Source organism: Hydra viridissima, unplaced genomic scaffold (genome assembly GCF_058129835.1).
Source record: "Hydra viridissima isolate aposymbiotic clone 2 unplaced genomic scaffold, HvirCarnegie_v1 scaffold_2, whole genome shotgun sequence".
In the NCBI taxonomy this organism is placed as follows: domain Eukaryota; kingdom Metazoa; phylum Cnidaria; class Hydrozoa; order Anthoathecata; family Hydridae; genus Hydra; species Hydra viridissima.
Window position 1 is genome coordinate 1,001,120 of NW_028324301.1, and position 19,831 is coordinate 1,020,950.

Below are 19,831 nucleotides of genomic sequence, written 5' to 3' on the forward strand. Positions count from 1 at the left end.
TATTTCTCATTAGCAAATGAAATATTCTGTGGCATTTGCATTGATTTTTTCGCAGATTTTTTTAGTTTTTTTCCTATCAATTTTTTAGATGTCTTCACATAAAGCAAAATTAGAAAAAACAATTGACTTCGACAAAATGTTGGAGGTAATTAAAATGGTGAAAATTCATGGCAATTCCAAGGCGTCTGTTTCTAAAACAAATGGAATTCAGGAAACCACATTGAGACGCTATATTGGTAAAATCGACGAAGCAAATGTTGATGTTTCAAAAGAAACTGATATTGAGGTGAAGATTATTTTGCTTGCTTTTTCTGCGATCGGTCCAAAACCATTAAGTTTTGATTTCTTTTCAATATTTTCATTCTTTTTCTTGTTTTAAGTGTTCTTTATATGAAATGCTAATTTCTTTTTGTTTATGTTTGTGAATCAGATTTTGAATACTCAATGAGAAAAGGAAATGGTGAAAAACCACCTTTGTACCAGCTCTCTTTATTATGATTTAAGCATTAAAGAACTCATTGTCTTGGTATGTAAATATGATATAAAGATTGGCATCAAATATTTACCTTCATGGGACAAAAATGCCCAAACAAGCAAAGAGTATTATTAAGCATTTAATTCAAATATTTTTTCCGAAAGTGATTATGTAGCTGACGAATTTAAAGGCGAAAATCTATTTGGCAATAAAGACGATGATCCAGAAGACCAGCGCCGTATTGTTGTTTTAACAGATCACGTGATCATAGTGAGCTCAACTGCTGCGCATAAAGAAGTTACCACCTCTGAGTCATCTGTATTACCCAGTAGATTGGGTAGCATGCTGAATTTAGCCACTTCAACATCATCTCTAGGTGATGCATTGAAATCAGTCGGGCCGCTGAAGATGGAACACCAGCAAAAAATTACGGTAGAAAGCAGATGATGTGCACTGTTTTGATATCGCTTGAAAATGTGTTGTTAACGTGTGAACGACATGATGCCAAGCTCAAAAAATTGGATTACCGGAAGAAAAGAGCCGATTCAATCAAAAAATGTTAGTTAGAAAAAAAAACGCTACCAAATGAAAAAACACCATTGGCACAACTGGCAACAAAAAAGGGCGAAGCTGGATGAAGTAGAAGAAGATGTTGTTCAAGACTTTGTTGTTTTTGCCTGAAACCAATGCTTCTTTCTGAAATTTTTTTTTCATTTCAACTGCACAAACAACTGGATTTGGTTATATATGATTTCATCATATAGTAATTCAGCTTTAGTTTTCGTATTAACAACCTCTTAATAAACGACGAACAACCTCTTTTTATTTGGATTAGTAATTGTGGCCGAACATGAAATAAAAAAAAATTTATGAGATGTTTCTGACGATCATGGTTGAAATTATGGTAAATTTCAAAGAATTATGGTAAAAAGATTTTTCAAAGGAAGTGTGACCAGAACAAGATTAAAAGAGTCATGAATAATTTTTTTAAGAGCGAAAAAAAATAGGATTAGTTGAATTCAAATACTTAAAATATGTATAAAAATTGATAAGAAATCTTTTTAATAAAAGAAAGGTCGTGAGAAAGGAAGATCATTATTCAGTATATTCCGAACTAATCAAATACCTCTGAGGCATTTAATGACTTGGAGGCAGTTGATTGTTATGTAAAGAGTTTTCTAAACCTTTTTTATCGAAAAGGTTTAGAAGACTCATCAGCAAAGTTAACTATTAAAGTGAGAAATAAAAAAAACCTTGATATTAAGATTAACTTGGCAAAATCATCTACGAGATTTGAAAAGCAGTCAACCTTTTTTTTGATTACTTTAAAAAAGACCTCTCAGCTACTAGACTATGTAGACTATGTAGACTATGTAGACTATGTAGACTATGTAGACTATGTAGACTATGTAGACTAGTAGACTATGTAGACTATGTAGACTATGTAGACTATGTAGACTATGTAGACTATGTAGACTATGTAGACTATGTAGACTATGTAGACTATGTAGACTATGTAGACTATGTAGACTATGTAGACTATGTAGACTATGTAGACTATGTAGACTATGTAGACTATGTAGACTATGTAGACTATGTAGACTATGTAGACTATGTAGACTATGTAGACTATGTAGACTATGTAGACTATGTAGACTATGTAGACTATGTAGACTATGTAGACTATGTAGACTATGTAGACTATGTAGACTATGTAGACTATGTAGACTATGTAGACTATGTAGACTATGTAGACTATGTAGACTATGTAGACTATGTAGACTATGTAGACTATGTAGACTATGTAGACTATGTAGACTATGTAGACTATGTAGACTATGTAGACTATGTAGACAGTAAAATAGTTCTTTTTTGTTTGCCCCTCACCCATGTAGGTCTTATTGGAGGTTTTTCCCTCACCCATGTAGGTCTTATTGAAGGTTTTCCCCCTCACCTTTTTATAGGTCTTATTGTACTGAACAGCGGGGAGGCTTCAATAACAGCCATAAGTGAAAAACTGATTTGAGCTTTAGAATTTGTTTCCCATTCTTTTTGATATAAACTTTCAAATTTACGAGCGCCGAAGTTTCCCATAAAAACTCAACAGAGAGCATTTTACTTCAGATGAAAAACTTTTGGAACAATATTTTATTCTAGAACGAGATTTGAACGATCTGGAACAATATTTGAACGATCTGGAACGATATTTCTTTATTCAAAAATTTTTTTTAAAAAATTTAGACCCATCACTTTCAGCAATGTCGATGAAAGTAAAATGAAAGCAAAATTGTGTTTTTAATGTCTTGCTTTGTAAATATTCTATAACCTTAAGTAAAGTTCTTTTAGATTTCACTTTTTGCTGTTCGACAGAAGAGTAAGAAAAATAACAACAAAAAGTAGTTGAATAATTTGGTTTTTTCATCTATTTATTCTATAAGTGGTTTTAGAATAAAAAACCAAAATTCATCAGGTTGCTAATATTTTTTAAAGCAACTGAAATCCAGTTATTTGTATGTTATGTTGGAATTATTCATTAGAAATTCCAAAATTATTTATTAGTAATTTGGTTTCCAAAAAAAGTCTAAAAAAACCGTCGCGGCATTTACATTATTTAACAAAATATTTTTCAAAACGCTTTTTGTTTTAATAAAAAAAAACCCTCAATTCATCTTTTTTATTCAAAAGGATTTTTTTTTTCACGCTTTTCTTTAAATGGATCCATTTTAACTCATTAACTTATTTTAAGTGTAAAAGTTGTTTTACATATTTCATATAAATTTGATGTTTTATTTCACATTAGTGATATAAATTTTTTATTGCCTATTAAATATTTATTGCAGCTTCGTAAGATAAACGGTAAATACATTTTTACTTAAATAATAAATGAACGTGGAGCATTAGCAACAGCAACATGTATGCAATTTAAGCTTTTTAACGTTGAATCTTTAGGATTCCTAAAGTTGAATTTGAAAGAAAATAGAAGAAAAGATGAGTTTTATTTAGACAACAAATGCAGGTTTAATATGCTTTCAAACAGTTTTATGAAACCCCGTGAGATGATAATCTTTAGTAACTAGTAATGTTTTATTGACCCCCCTAACATTTTGGATACTTGGGTAGCTCTATCAACCCCCTGACGCTTTAGATACAAAATTACATAATTTTAAATATTAACAATCAACAAAAGTTTACAAAGTAGAAATGCGAACGATGGATCCATGCAAAGTGCTGGTGAGTTTTATTTTTAAATGCAAGTTCATTCCATGTCATTTAGAAGATTCTTAATGAAATATTTTAAGTGTCATCGGTGTCATATTTTATCGATTTAACAATAATCTTTATCACAAACAATTAATGCTCTTAAAACCATGAAATTAAAATCTCTGATATATATGCTATGAGGTCACGATGACAATATTGTTGTGTTTTAGTAATATAAAGATAGCTCAAATGCTTTTGACCAACAAAAACGTTAACTTTCTTTACAAGTTCAATCTTATTTACGGAAGCTTCTGATCAATAAACATTTTGCATCAGAACCATGTTTAAGGATTATCATAGTCCATGTTGATGCAATGTCGATGCTTGAGATTTTTTTTTTATCGTTCGAGTAACGTCATTTCTTTTATCCACTTTTGTGAGAGAGGTTATTTTAAGATTTTTTTCCCCCTTTTTTCTTAAAAGAGAAGAAAATTATTCAAGAAAACTTTTTTGGTTTTTTAGTTTTTTTTTTTTAGTTTTAGCTCTTTTCTAAAAAAAATCACTTTGATTTTTTTGGCATGATAAATATTACGGGTCACATTAACGTTGCTGAAAATCTTTCCCTTGGTTACATGGACCTTGTGTTAATATGCATATAGAACTGTATTTTTATTATTATTTATTAACGAACTCAAAATTAATGTTACTGCTATGAACCGAAATTAATATTACTGCCATGAACCAATATTACTGAACGATGAGCATCAGAGTTTGATTTATAAAACCAATTATGCAAATTATAATACATATCTTTTGTGTTGATCCCTAAAATAAACTTGTTGCTAAAAAATGAAGTCTTGAACCGATAGATCATTTAAAATTTGAGTACTTACCTGTATCTTTTTCATTTTTTAAGTACTCACCTGCAAATAATATGCCGAACGAACTTCTAAACTACTTGACATTGACGTGGTCTACGGTTTTAAGTAGTAAATGGTAACAAACTTATTTCAAATAACAAAACTAAGAACCTTTTAAACAAGACTTAATTCTTACACAAAAGAAATAGTTTAACATACAGTTAGAGAGAAAATCTGAACAAGAAATTTTGTGAAAAAAAAAACTTCAGTGAGCTTTTTCATGAAAAAAAAAAAAAGTTCAGATAAAATTTTTTTTTAATTATTCTGAAAGCAAATTTAATCAATATTTCATAAAATAAAAAAAAAAGTTACGTTAATTAACTTTCTTTACTCAAAACCAGTGTTGAAATCTCGACCAAAGAAAATTATCCAAACATAAGCAAAGTTTTTACAGTGATAATTAAAAAAAAAAAGCTTTTAAGCAATAATTCAAGGTATTTAAACAATAAATCAAGGTATTTATTTAACAAATAATGAATAACCACTAATAACCGACTGATACTTTTCAACGCTATTTGATTTGTCATTGAAATCACCAAAAACTGTTTAACTCCCATTTCTTGGTTTTAACTCACCAAGGAATAGTCGCAAGTTCAGCGCAACTTAGTTATTGACTTGTTCAAACAAGGTAAAAGATTCAGATTGATACTAGAGCGACTGGAACGGCACTAGTAATCATCAGCGACTTGATTAAAAAGTACAAAAGTTTTAGATATATGTGAAAATTCAGAAAAATCAGAAGCAAAGCGATATATAACACTCAGAATTGATCGACAAGTTGTTAAGATAGTACAGGAAAATCAATACTTTTACATCACAAAAAGCATCAAACGTTCTTGAAAAAGAACTTGGAACTCAAGTCAACCCGTTTACTATTTGAAATTGGTTGAAAGAGAATGGATTTAAAGCAAGAGTTCCACTCAAGAAGCCATTCCTTTCAAAAACCCATCGAAAGCAAAGACTCGCATATGCTAAGAAATATGTAAACATGCCGTTATCATTCTGGAATAAAGTTTTATGGACTAACGAGTCAACATTTAATTTTGTGAAGTCTGACGGAGCTCAAAAAGTACGGAGAAAGGAAGACAAAACATTCAAACTCTGTTGCATTCGAGCAACAGCGAACTTTAGTGGAATCAATGCTACGGTGTGAGGAATGATGACTTGGGATGGAACAGGAAAGCTGGAGTTTGTTGATGGAATTAAGGTTTATTGATGGGATTAAGGACTTAAGGTTTATGTGAACTTTCTCAATAAAACTCTTCTGACCTCAACTCAAAAGCTGCAAATAGGAAAAAATTTATCTTCCATCAAGTGACAGTGACCCCAAGCATGGGTCAAAGATAGCAAAAGAATTTTTGATCCAGAAGCAGTTGAATTTTTTGAATGATCATAGTCCAGATTTCAATCCAATTGGATACCTGTGAGCTACTCTGGATCAAAAAGCTGGTGCACGATGTCTCAAAAAAAGAAGAGTTGAAGATCTCGCTCCAAGAAGCTTAGTCTCAAATTGATTCAGATGCAACAAAGAAGTGAGTTAAATTAATGCAAAACCGACTTGCAGAATACATTAAAGCGAATGGTGACCTAACTCAACGCTAAAAAGTTGCAAAAGTAAATTGGAAAAAAATTTTGATCTTAAAAACTTTGTTCAGATTTTTAATTACCGTTGAAAATTTTTTATTTACCGTTGTAAATTTATTAAATGTTTTGTTTAGTTTTGAGCAAAGAAAATTTATTAACATGATTTTTTTTGTTACCTGAAATCATAATTAAATTTGCTTTCATAATAATCAAAAAAAGCTTTCATCAAAAACTTATTTTTTTTCTAAAATAACTCATCAAATTTTATTTTTCACAATAAAATTTATTGTTAAGATACTTATCTCTCTAACTGTAAGTACATTTCGGTTGAAAACGAAAAATATTGTTAATTGTTACATTTTATTATTAATATTCTGCATTAGTTTTTCTTTATTTCTCAAATTATGTTTTTAAAGAAGATAGGATTTCTGCAAACAAACTTTAAGGTTTTAAAAGTTGATAGCACACTCCTTTTACATAAAAGACTGGTAAAAGAGTTTCTTAATAATTCGTTATTATTCGTTATTATTCGTTATTAACGAATAAATGAAACGCTGATGCGTAAAAGGAATTTTTTTTTTTTTTTTTTTTTTTTACCAGCAACTGCACCAAAATATAATTCTGATAATATCCTCAACATGCACAGACAATATGGAAACCTTTTTCAAGGATTATGATAATTTAAAAGAATTTATGACAATTCATGGACTCACTACTGATAGGAAATTATTTGTTACCAGTAGCAGATCCAGGCTATGAAGTAATGAGGGGCAACCAAAGGATAGGGGATTTATTCTCATTAGCAACCAACGACTCGTAAGACTGAAGCTATTTTTTATTTAACAAAAAGTTTGTATATTGGTCATTAGTTGTTCAATCATACAATTTAGAATTTACTCAAAAGAACTATTGCTAACTATTGTAGAGAGTATTAAAAAACAGAGGCAATCTATTAAAATGGAATGGGAATTGGCATCATTAAGTAACTCTGAACTTCCCCTCTTCAGTGTAACTTAGTGATGGCAATTTGCTACCTGCATATTTCTTGATGTCTAGAAGTAAAATAAAATCCATAAATTACCAGCACAAAAGTTTTTTGCATTGATGTTCTACTATTTATAAGTGTTGAATTGTAGATAATTAGCTGCAAACAAATGCGGTATGTCAGACAAAAAGACATGGTCACGTTCGGAATTTTTTATTGCATTGTGATTGGTCCTAAAACTTAAACAATTTTCTTAAATTGCAATAAGAAAGTATCTTCTTCCAAAACAGTTCAATTTCCATAAATTTATTTAAATTGGAAAAAAAATTTTTCTAAACATTTTCTTAGCCACACGCAAAAACAAAATTAGGCCTAGAAAAATCTCTTCCCTTCCCTTGCACCAGTTCCTGGGCTCAAGAAGTCGATCAGAGTAAGTTGGCCTTGGCCTCATTCATCTCAACGGGCCTGTCCTGCGTATAACAGACCTTGGTTTATCCTGCATTAAAGTGGCGTAAATAAAATTTTTTTTTTTGCTTAAATAAACAATTAAACTAAGGCTTGTTATTTGAGAACTGCTGCTACAAAATGTTTTTCTCTTCGCAACAGACTTGTGGACGAAGTCCGTAACGATTGTGAGAGTACTGGAAAGGCATGTTTGAAAGATTGACTAGAAGGCATGATTAAACTATTATTATTAGGTGATGTCATTGTTGAAGTCCACGGACATGATTGCTACTGGGATAAGAGAAAAAAACAGTATAGGAAAGTAAAAATACCAAATAAATAAAAACTCTTACATACACTCATAAAGAGGATTTTGGGAGCTATTTAACATAAAAACCAGGTCTATAAATGTAATATTTGTTGTTTTTTTAAAATTAATCATCGCGTTGAAAAAATGGCGAAAATTAGCGTTTTCGTATAAGTTTTTCGTATGAGTTTTTAATTTTTTCAGATTAAGTTTAAGTCGTTTTAAGAGTACTGTTTCTTATATGTTTTCTTATTTTTGGACGACAACCTTTGATAATCCTGCAATAAAATTAGGTTGAGGGGGGTTGGGGGGGTTGGGGGGATTGGGGTTGGGGTTGGTGTGCCGAATTTTGCAAGGTACTTGAGAGCTTACGATAAGAAAACTGCAACGGCAACTTCTACAATTTATGATAAATATTTGACACTAGGCATGCGCAATGGATGGGATTCCCTGAAATGCCGTTTTAAAACTTTTTACGGAACGTCAAAACGTTGAAATTCGCGTTTTCTGAAAACGGCTTATAAATAGATCAAAGTAGTACTTGCTCTTAAAGTGTAACAAAGTAATTATTTAATTTCTGATACAAATTTAGAATATATACATAAGTATAAATATATATATATATATATATATATATATATATATATGAATATGTATATATATATATATATATATATATATATATATATATATATATATATATATCGAGTATCATATCGAGTAGTCTTCATGGGTAGGAAAACCGTTTTAAAAAAATATACAATGCTTCCACCGGAGTAACTTTTAACCCGTTATAACATACAAACTCTTGAGGTAGTTGAAGTACATTGAGTTAGCGATATAAATCACTACGTAGAAATCTAAATTCACTTTTGCATTCATCATCAGACATGATTTCTAAACAAAATTGCTTAACTCCGAAACGGTAAATCTGGATTCTTAGGCAAATTTCATTTGTACAGTTGTAAAAACTTTTCGTCGTCTATGATATTTGATTCTAATGCAAGTAATAAACCATTTCTAGCATTTCTTAAAGGAGCCATTTTTAAATTTTTTCTATTTATTTCAAGTGTTTTCTTTTTTTTGAAGCGGAAATTCTTAACTAATTTTATTGGAATACCGCAACTGCAAGTCGCAACCGCTCGATCCAGACCTTTGTCGTCTCCGTTGCCGTTGCAGTTTTCATATCGTAAGCTCTCTACTTATAAATTTAATACGGTGGTTTCCTTGTCCTAGGGCTAATCTCATGACTAATTATCAGAAAAAACATAACATCCTATCTACTAATCAAAGAATTCCACCCATAAAAACAACTAAAATGCTATTTCTGCGGCACTGATCATTGTCCACGACTAAAGTGCCCCTTCACTTCAAAATTGGCTTTGATGACCCTGTCTATAGACTTGAATTTGTTTATTACCAATCCTAGCCTGTACTTTGCAGATTTAAATCACCCAGATAAAAATAATGTATTTATTGAATTTATTGAAAATTTATTTTTTTAATGTATTTATTGAAAACTGTCATAATGAAAAAAGGCCTTCTCTCTCTAATATATATATATATATATATATATATATATATATATATATATATATATATATATATATATATATATATATATATATATATATATATATATATATATATATATATATATATATATATATATATATATATATATATATATGTATATATACTTTATCTCAAAAGCTGCATTTGTATTTAGAGTAATTGTTACAATTTTAGATAATATTGGAATTAATATTTCAACCATGTTTTTCGATCACTTGGGTCAATATGACAATCACTTACGATTATGTTGCCACCGATGAGATAGTAATTTTACAAAATGCTATCCAAGAAGATCAAAAAATTTATGACATGCCAGTGGGACCATTCAATATCACTTCCAATGATGGTAATATTTAATATTGGTTTTAGAAGTTTTTAATACGTATATTAAATATCTTAGAAAAACATCATACACTTCTGAAATGTAATATTATTGTTATTATTTTTATTTTATGATATAGTTTATTGCAATTATTAATATTGTTAACATAACTGTAATTATTATAATATTTATTTTTTATTACAAATTTCTTTTTTAGATTATTATTACTACCACTACCACTACTACTACTTCTACTATTATTATTATTATTATTATTATTATTATTATTATTATTATTATTATTATTATTATTATTATTATTATTATTATTATTATTATTATTATTATTATTATTGTTATTATTATTATTATTATTATTATTATTATTATTATTATTATTATTATTATTATTATTATTATTATTGTTATTATTATTATTATTATTATTATTATTGCTATTATTATTATTGCTATTATTATTATTATTATTATTATTATTATTATTATTATTATTATTATTATTATTATTATTATTATTATTATTATTATTATTGTTATTGTTATTATTATTATCATTATTATTATTATTATTATTATTATTATTATTATTATTATTATTATTATTATTATTATTATTATTATTATTATTATTATTATTATTGTTATTGTTATTATTATTATCATTATTATTATTATTATTATTATTATTATTATTATTATTATTATTATTATTATTATTATTATTATTATTATTATTATTATTATTATTATACTTTAACAGTTTTAATATTTTGTTTCTAAAAGAGTAACTTTAAATTAAAATTGACTTTTATATTTTCATTAAATTTAAGTTCCACCTGCTCCATTTGATTTTAATGCAACAGCAATTTCACCTACTTCAATAAATACAACCTGGAGTCCTGTAAATGTCACAATTGATGGAAACCTGACAGTAGAGGGATACACAGTTTTTTACAGAAAATATCAAAATGCAAATTCTCAATGGGAATGGGTTTCATGTCAGGTAAATACATCTACTTCAGCAACTTTTTTTCTGTTAATTTTTTTTACTTAGAAGTCTCTTGTTACCTGCCTAATAATTATAAACAAACAGTTACATACATCTTTCATCAGAATAAGCCAGAATACAACCTTTCAGAATCTAAGAATCATCAAAAAATTGTGTATTGTAGATATGCTTGAATTGCATATGACTGTTATTTAAATATCTATGAAATTTCAGTCTTCTTTTAGCTTTACATAATTCAGCCATAAGGACATTTGCCATCAGATTTATAGTTTAAAGTTGTTAGGAACTGCAATTTCCGTAATATAAAATTAAAGTTAAAATTTTGAAAACATTTTGAAAACATTATGGTTTTAGTTCAATGATTATGGTGTTTTAACATAGAATCCTGATTTTTTAAAATAAAGAACAAATCACTGGATAAAAAATACTAAATTAGTTTTATATTTTAAGTTGCCTTTAAAACCTTAAAGTTTGAAAAATTTTACCAATTTGTCTAAAAATGAACTATAAAATCAGTCTAAAAACTATATGGTATGTTGGTGTGACCATCACAAAACCCAGATCCTAACATGATTACTTAGATCAGCAATCTAAAAGAGAAGTTCTGAATAAATGGAGGTGATATACAAAAATCCATAAAAATTTTTTTAAAAAAAAGTCTAAAACAATTTGAAATAAAGTTTGAAATAAAGTTTTAAAAACGCCTGTTTATTTCCACTCATCTTGTTTACCTTAGAACACATCATTTCTGGTTATTGAAAGGTTGGAGCCATATACCACTTATATATTAAGAGTTCTAGCTTTTCATTCAATGGGAAATGGAATTTCTTCACAAGATTCTGTGGCCAAAACATTTGAAGGCAGTTAGTAGTTTAGAATTTTATTACAAATTAATTTGAATTTTTTTTATTACAAGGAAATGTTTGTATAGACAGTAATCTTTAATTTAGCCCCCCCTGAAGAACCCAAAAATCTAGTCTGTAATGTTGATTCAGCAAGAAGTGTTCTTCTGTATTGGACTCGAGTTATGGAATGGAGAGGATTTAAAAAAAGTTATACTGCAACTTACAAAATTTTTACTGCAAATGAAAACTTCACTACAGTGACCTTTAATCCTACTGTAGTATCAGGGAGTATTTCTGATTTGAAACCCAACACAAGATATGAGTTATATTTTACTGCCGACACCAGTGCTGGATCAGGACCTCAAGCCTGGTGTGTGTTTAAAACCTCAGAAGGAGGTAATTTTTTTTATTTATGAATATGGTTTAAAATTTTGAACAAAAACTATATATACAGAAGAATATAGTTTCTCAAGGTTAAGCTATCAAGTTTTGTCAAGGATTTATAAAAGTTATTATAAATATATTGTTCCTTATGTCACATTTTTATATCAGCCATGTTTATTGGCAGCTGTCTTTCATTTCTTTCATCTTTGTTGCTATAAAGTGGTTAATTTTTAGTTCCATCAGTTGGTCCTTTTATAACAGATTGGGAACTTGATCAATATCGTCCAACTGAGGCAATTATTACCTGGAGCCCTATACCTGATAATTGTACTAATGGAAAACTGTTATATTACAATATTTTTTATGGAATATCTCGAGAAGGAAAGAAGTCTCTACCTCCTGAGATGAAAGTTTTTAAGGTATGTACTAATTACATTTTTATAGCTGCTTACCATTCTCTCAAAATAATGTATCAACATTACTTAGTTCAATGCTAACTTTTCATTGAAAAATGTTCCTGAAATTTTACTAAAATATCAGTAGTGAAGTAATATGAATATAGAAATCTTTATTTGAGAAATTTTTTTGAAAATACATGTTAGATACATTCTCATTTTCAAACGATTAAAGCCCTGCAGTGGTAGCCTAATTCTGTGTTTTTCATTTTTTCACAATATCAAGGTTGACCAATATACCACCAGAGCTGTCATAAAAAGTTTGCCAACTGATATAGAATTGACAGTATACATTGCTGGTGAAACTATCATTGGTTTAGGCAACAAGAGTAATTCAATATATATTGGTATTTGTTTGTTTTCAAGTATTAGTTCAAAATCTATTACTATTCTTTTAAGTGTTTGTTTAATATTTGAAATTAAAAAAAAGTTTTTTTTCAAGTAAAAGATTTTGAGTTGTCTTTTTGTTGATGTTGAATTCTTCTAAAATGTTTTTAAAACATTTAGAGTCATGCAAATGTCCTACTAATATTTACACTGCATGGTATGAATCTGGAAAATTAATCTATGGCACAAAAGGAGCTTATGGATATACTACAGCTACCGGAGGATTATTTTTTGATTTTTTACAACAAATGATAGATACAATATGTTCTCAATGTCCTGGCCTAAAACAAGGGAACAGAACAAGTACTCTTTATTGGGATAGAACAAAAGATGGCCATTCTCAAATGCGATCAGGTGGGTGGTTTGAAAATTTTAAATGAAAATTTTATAGATAATACTTAAAATCCATTAGTCATTTAACAACCAGCACAACATAAGTAACAGTAACTTACTGGGGTTTGTAAGATATTACAGCTTTATGAGTAAAATGAAATCTTCCAAATATATAAATATGGCATGTAAAAAAGTATGTAGTTACCAAATTTTATCCTGTAACATTGAGTTTGATTCAAACAATGATTCTTTTTATCCTTCTTTCTTTAAATCAGAAAAAAAAAAGTTATTGTTTTAAAAAAGCAATTATTTGATAATGATGTAAAAAAGCAATAAAGTCTTTTAGTTAATCCAAAGAACATGAAGTGTAAAATATTATTACTTAGTTTTGCAACACCAAGAAATATACAAGGTTTCATACATTAAAATTTGTGACTGCAATTTAAACGTTTTAACATTATTTTATTTTTTTTGTCCAATCAAAAATATTTTGTCAGCTAGAGCTTAATTTCTTAATTAAAATCTTAAACTTGTTGGGATTGTTTTCCAGGGCTTTCTGCTCCCACCATGATGGGTCTTTCTGCTCCTGCCATGGTTCTAGCTGATAATTATACTTATTGCTTCTAGTTTCTGTAACATTTAAATTAGGTCTAAATGCAAGACATTTCTCTTTTTACAACCACTTAAATTTGCAAGCTTTTGTGCTATTAATTCAAGACATTTTGTGTAGCTGTGCAAAACATTTCTTTTACTTTTTTGTGTTTTGATATTTTTAGAAAAACTGATTAACATAAAAATAAAAAAAACATCTTAAAAGTTGTTAACATTTCTGTGACTGATTCTAATATACAAAGCTTATCATGCGTCATTTCTTCCATTACTAATTTTCTTTAGAGTTTATTACTCATTATTTAGATGAAAATGATCTGAAATTACAAGTTGCAAACAACGTGCATTTTCACTTACCGGTTAGTGGTAGGAAATCAATTGAAACTTTCCAATCAGAATTCAAATATGTAACTATCATGTCTACTCCTGGAATTGCATTCATTGTCAGAGATGCATCAGCAGACTTTAACAAATCCCAAGCAGTTGCAGATGCTATTTTCAAATGTTGGCCTGCTGTTATAATAATATTTCTTTTCTCTATTGTCAGCGGAATGTTTATGTGGGTTCTGGTAAGATTAGTTTGTGTTAATTTTTAAAGAGTTGGAGTTTTATTTTAGCGGAATGTTTATGTGGGTTCTGATAAGATTAATTTGTGTTAATTTTTAAAGAGTTGGAGTTTTATTTCAGCGGAATGTTTATGTGGGTTCTGGTAAGATTAATTTGTGTTAATTTTTAAAGAGTTGGAGTTTTATTTCAGAAAATACAAGACTTTGCTTTTTTAGGATCGCAATGCTAATAAATTAGAGTTTCCAAATGAAAGCTTTCTTCGTGGTGTTTACCATGGGATGTATTGGGCATTTGTCAGCATGACTACAATAGGGTAGGTAGAGTATTTCTATGATGAATAATTAAATGTTTATACAAAAATAGTGGTTTGAGAGTTATTTAAACTTAGGTATGGTGACAAAACTCCTCGAAGTACTCCAGCGAAAATTGCTGCTGTTATCTGGTTGATAACAGGTCCCATCACAAATGCTATCGTTATTGGTACCATAACAACAAATTTAACTTCTGTAAAATTGAGTCCGGATCCGATTCTCTATGGTAGCAAGGTGGTTAATTCCCGTTTTTTGTTCCTTTTTTTTATTCTATAAAAAATTTTAAACATCTCTTGCATCTTAAATCCTCAATGATTTCAGTTTTTTAATGAAAAAAAGTTTTTTTAGGTAGGGGCTATTGATAAATCATTTGAGTATGCTCTAGGCGTAAGAAGAAATGCTGTAATGAACCCTTCAGGTAAATAATAGTTAATTAATTTAAAAACACCAATCTACTAACCGTTTATAGAATAATGCAATAGGTTTCTGTTAAACTGAATAAAATTTTGGGTTACTAGATTTACATATTTTTTAATTCCTTACAACTAATTTGTTATAGGTTTGACGTTTTCTAAAGTAGAAGAGTTGTTGGATGCACTTGAAAAAAAGATTTTGGATGGTATCCTATTAGATTCACTAAAGGCTGCTTCTGTGGCTAGCGACTTTTCTAGACGGAAGCTCAAGATTTCCAAGATAATACCAGAGGAGTATGGCTGGGGGGTTATACTTGCTTCTGATATGATTAAACTGGAAAATGACATACGATCTTATGTGTTTGCACAATCAGAGAATATAAAGAAAATTGTTGATAATCTCACTGAGATGATCCCAGAGGTTTTTCTATGATTTTCTATTTTATCTACTTTTTTGTATATTTGTTAGTTTCAAATACTAATTAACATTCTTAAAATGCTAATTAACATTTTCAGATATTGTTTAAAATTTAGGTACAAGCAGAAGTGCTCTCTGTTCTTGACACTGGATTGATTGACCCTAAATCAAAAATTTCTAGGGCAATATTATTGTATGGATCTATCATCATATTAAGTGCAATAGTTATAGGACTTGTTGTTGAGTTTGGGATTTTAAGATCAAAAAAACAGAAACTGCAGCCATATAGTAAATATTTTTATTTTAGCTTTTTTTTTTTTTTTCCTTTTATCATGTCAAAGAAAAAAAGTTTAAAATTCAATAAAAAGGATTAGAGGTCTACCAAGAATGTTAACTGTAATTGATTATTTGATCTCATCCAAGAATTTTTTTTTTAAATTCAAATTGCTGCTAAAGTGTTCAAATCTCTGGCATTCTGTGCTATCAGTATCATAATGCAAAAAACAACATGCATTCGATCAATAGTTTCAGTTGACAGAAAGCTTAAGGCCAAAAAAGAAGTGATCAGCTCAGTGATGTGTAAAAATGTTTTCATGTCATCACTCCAAATGTTTCTGCAGTACTGGACGAAGCAAACACAAGTCAACAATCATTCTTGGAACTGTTGATGAGACAATCTCATTTAATTTATCCAATTCATCTAAAATCACAATAAAGACCGGATACGTAATATTTGAGCACTTTTTAACAAGAAATTTTTAAAATAAAACATCAGTCTAACATTTCGGTTTATGTCTTAAATTAAAGCTATGTGTCTTAGTTATTGAAAAAATAAAACATTGTAAAAGAAATTTTTTCATATTTTTTAAAATGCTGTCGAAACAAGAAAAAGTTCACGAAAAAGTTTGACAAAGTTTCATGAAGCAAACCACCTATCAAAGTGTACAGGATAAGTCAATAGCTGATTCTGTTGAAGCATTAATTGGTGTTTACTTTGAAAGAGGTGGTGTTAATTTAGCATTAAGTTTCATGCAAAAATTTGTCAAATATTACGTATGAGTTGTGCACATATTTCGATTTCAAGCGCTTCACATTCTTCAATCGCAAAGGCAACTAAAGTACCTCAATCATTAGTGATTTACCTTAATCAACACGTGATTTCTAGATTTCGGAAGTCTGGAACTATTCAACGGAAGAAAGGTTCAGAAAGAAAACAAGAATTCCTCGATAAGAAATTAGTTGAAAACTTAAAGCGATCATTCAAGCAAAATCCCAGCCTATTGGACAGAATTCGAGCTCAACGATACGGAACTTCAAGATCATCTGTGATGAAAGCGCATAAATTTTTTAATTTGAAATCTTTTAAAGTCATGAAAGTACCTAATCGCAATATGAAACAGAATTTGGCTACCGAAATGCAAGCTAGAAAATTATTTGATTCGGTGATGATAAATCAAAATGGCTGCCTTATCATCGACGATGAAACTTATGTCAAAACTGACTTAAAACAAACCCCAGGTCACCAATTTTATGTTTCAAACAAACGATTTGGTCTTCACGACAAGTTTAAGTTTCAAAAGTGCAACAAGTTCTGTAAAAAGTTCATGATGTGGCCAGCGATGTGCAGCTGTGGCCGTAAGTCAAAGGCGTTTGTCACTTCTCAGACAATTACCAAGTAACTTTACGTCGCTTGCAAAAAATGTCTGCTATCTTTTATCAACTCCCTAATGGTCCCACTACTTTCTGACCTCGCTTTATGTCATTACGCCAAACACACGATTGATTGGATGAATGCCAAAGAATTATTTTTTGTCCTGAAAGAGCTGAATCCTCCAAACTACACCTCAATGGCAACCGATCGAGAATTTCTGGGCGATTATCAAGGGATACATGTCTAAGAAGTCACAGGGAATTAAAACTATGTTGAAACATGGGAGAAAGAGTGTAAAAAAGTTCCAGAATCTGTTGTGCGCAAGATGATGAGCAATACCAAGACAAAGATTCGTGCATACCTTCGAGGAAACCTCCAATTGTAATTTTTTGTTATATAGTTAGTAAATGAGACACAGCTTTAATTTAAGACATAAACTGAAATTTTAGACTGATTTTTATTTAAAAAATTTCCCGGTAAAAAGCGCTCAAATTTTATATAGTTTGAAATAAACTCTTAGTGCATTTAGTAAGTAAAATCAAGCTTGGCGACCTCTAACTGTATTTTTTATGACAACAGTTTTTTCCGAGACCACAAAGGAATCTTTATCTATTAAGAGTCTTTGTTTTCAAATTTTTCTCTCTTGAAATATTTTAAAACACATTTAGTAATAAAGTTTAATAGCAAAAATTTTAATATAGATGCAAAAGAAGCGCTGGAAATTAAGTTGTCGAAAATGGTCCGTAAATTTTGTGACTATCTACGACTTAATATTGAGTTACATATTCAGAAAGATGAGGATGAGATCAGTGAATTCTTTCGAAGAAAAGGTGAGGAAAATGAGCTGAAAATTTACTTATTTTGATGAAAATTTATTTGTAACTTGTTATAAGGTTACGGCAACAGCATGTTTTCCATAGGGCTCCATCCATGGTCATGCGTGCTAATTAAAAAACGCTCAAAAGTAATGTCAAAGGGCCAGCGTAAATTTTCGAAAAACTTTTAATAAAAACAAAGTAGCACAGATGTTTTTTTAAGAAACAACTCGTATTGTTTATTTATTCTATAGATAACAAACAGGTAATTCCAGATTTCATATTTTAACCAAGCTAAACTTAATTTAGCATTTTTAAAACATCTATTGTTTTGTACCAAGTAAATAAATTTACAATAAGAATAATAACCTATGTGAACGGTTTAGTATTTTTTTCTACAGATTCGGACGTTTGTTTCTTAAAACCATAATCAACCAGTATTTTGTTTTTAATTTTACAGTTTGCTAACGCGTGAAAACAGTGTGCAGACAAGATAGAAATTCGACAGATTTATTTCAGCCGAAATGTTTGCAAAAAAGAATGTTTTTATTTTTAGGTTATTCGCTGGGCTTGTACAGTTGGGTACGTTACCTAACAGTAGACGAAGAGGTTCTTAAAAAGCAAATGAAATATCAAGAAATGATGTGCCTCGATTTAACCGATTCGATAGCTAAAGAACCCAACTCGTGGACGAAACTGCGAGAAGGAGCACGAGTTCTTCATCACAAAAATTATGACATTTTATAATTCGCCATTTTTTCTGCGTTTATGAAAAGAAATATATTTCCCTTAATTTGAAACAACTCAAAAACACATTTGAATATCAAGTTGTGGTAAACTATTTATCAGTATTTTTTACAACTAACGAACCTTATGAACTCAATAATAGCAATTCAAAAATAACGCTGCTTGTAAATATTCAGCTTAAAAGATGCCAAAATCTACGCATTTTAAACGAAGTAATTTTAAAATTTTTCACTTTCATTTTGTCAACAAAATTTTTTATTTTAAATGTTATTCTTGTGTTTACTATTTGTTTTTATTTATAAGTATTTATAAGTATTTATATATATATTTATAAGTATTGCAAAAAGTATTTCTTAATGTGAATTTTTTTCCTTCCATTATTTGACACTCGAAACAAGCTTTGGAGACGTAAGGAAGGCCTATGAACGATATTTTTAACAATTAAATTTCATTTTAAGTCATTCAATAGCTGAAACCAATTAACCAATCAATTTTTATTTAATAAACCAATCAAATTTTATTTTAATTCATTCAATAGCTGAAAGGTATAATATTCATGAATATGAAACATGTTGCATATGCGTGTGTTTGTATATATACATCCATATATACGCTAAAGGTAGATATTTAAGAAAACAGATATAGAGTTTTTTTAATCAGCGAAAATGTTCAAATTGATTCCAATTTTTAACCAAACATTTTCACCGACACAACACTAAGAAAAGCAAACAAACCAGCCTCATTTTTAAAGAATATTAAACTGATATCAATCATGAGTTCCAAAGTTTAATGTACGACTTTTTGATTAAGGACAGCGCCACACTTCCAACTGAAGAAGTTCAAGTGTAAAAAAAAATCATTTAAAAATAATGAACTTAAAATAGTTATCTGAAACAAATGAAAGAGAATAAGACTGAAGTGAGTTACTTTATAGTTATTTGAAATGTATTTTTATCTAACCGTTCATATACACCTCGCCTTCCAGATGGGTCGCCAAAGATACGCCCTTTTGAAATAACTTAGGATAGTTATATCAACTTGCAATATAAGAAA

At 29.2% G+C, this 19,831-nt stretch overlaps 1 protein-coding gene across 4 annotated transcripts; it reads left to right on the plus strand.

Annotated features, from left to right (window-relative positions):
• The first annotated feature begins 3,427 nt into the window (after positions 1-3,427).
• Positions 3,428-19,060, plus strand: LOC145195700 (uncharacterized). Of its 4 annotated transcripts, none has more exons than XM_090078806.1 (16): positions 3,428-3,706; positions 9,666-9,837; positions 10,665-10,837; positions 11,580-11,706; positions 11,794-12,084; positions 12,307-12,491; positions 12,754-12,874; positions 13,035-13,268; positions 14,163-14,425; positions 14,639-14,736; positions 14,812-14,968; positions 15,083-15,152; positions 15,294-15,568; positions 15,682-15,853; positions 17,918-18,046; positions 18,588-19,060. In XM_090078806.1, the coding sequence occupies exons 1-16, from the start codon at positions 3,677-3,679 to the stop codon at positions 18,776-18,778; spliced, it is 2,688 nt and encodes an 895-aa protein (XP_089934932.1). In that variant the 5' UTR covers positions 3,428-3,676; the 3' UTR covers positions 18,779-19,060. The 4 variants fall into 4 exon arrangements, with proteins under 4 accessions (XP_089934932.1, XP_089934934.1, XP_089934933.1 ...); XM_090078808.1 differs by lacking the exon at positions 3,428-3,706 and adding an exon at positions 6,781-6,996; XM_090078807.1 differs by lacking the exon at positions 3,428-3,706 and adding an exon at positions 8,989-9,105.
• Positions 19,061-19,831: the final 771 nt, after the last annotated feature.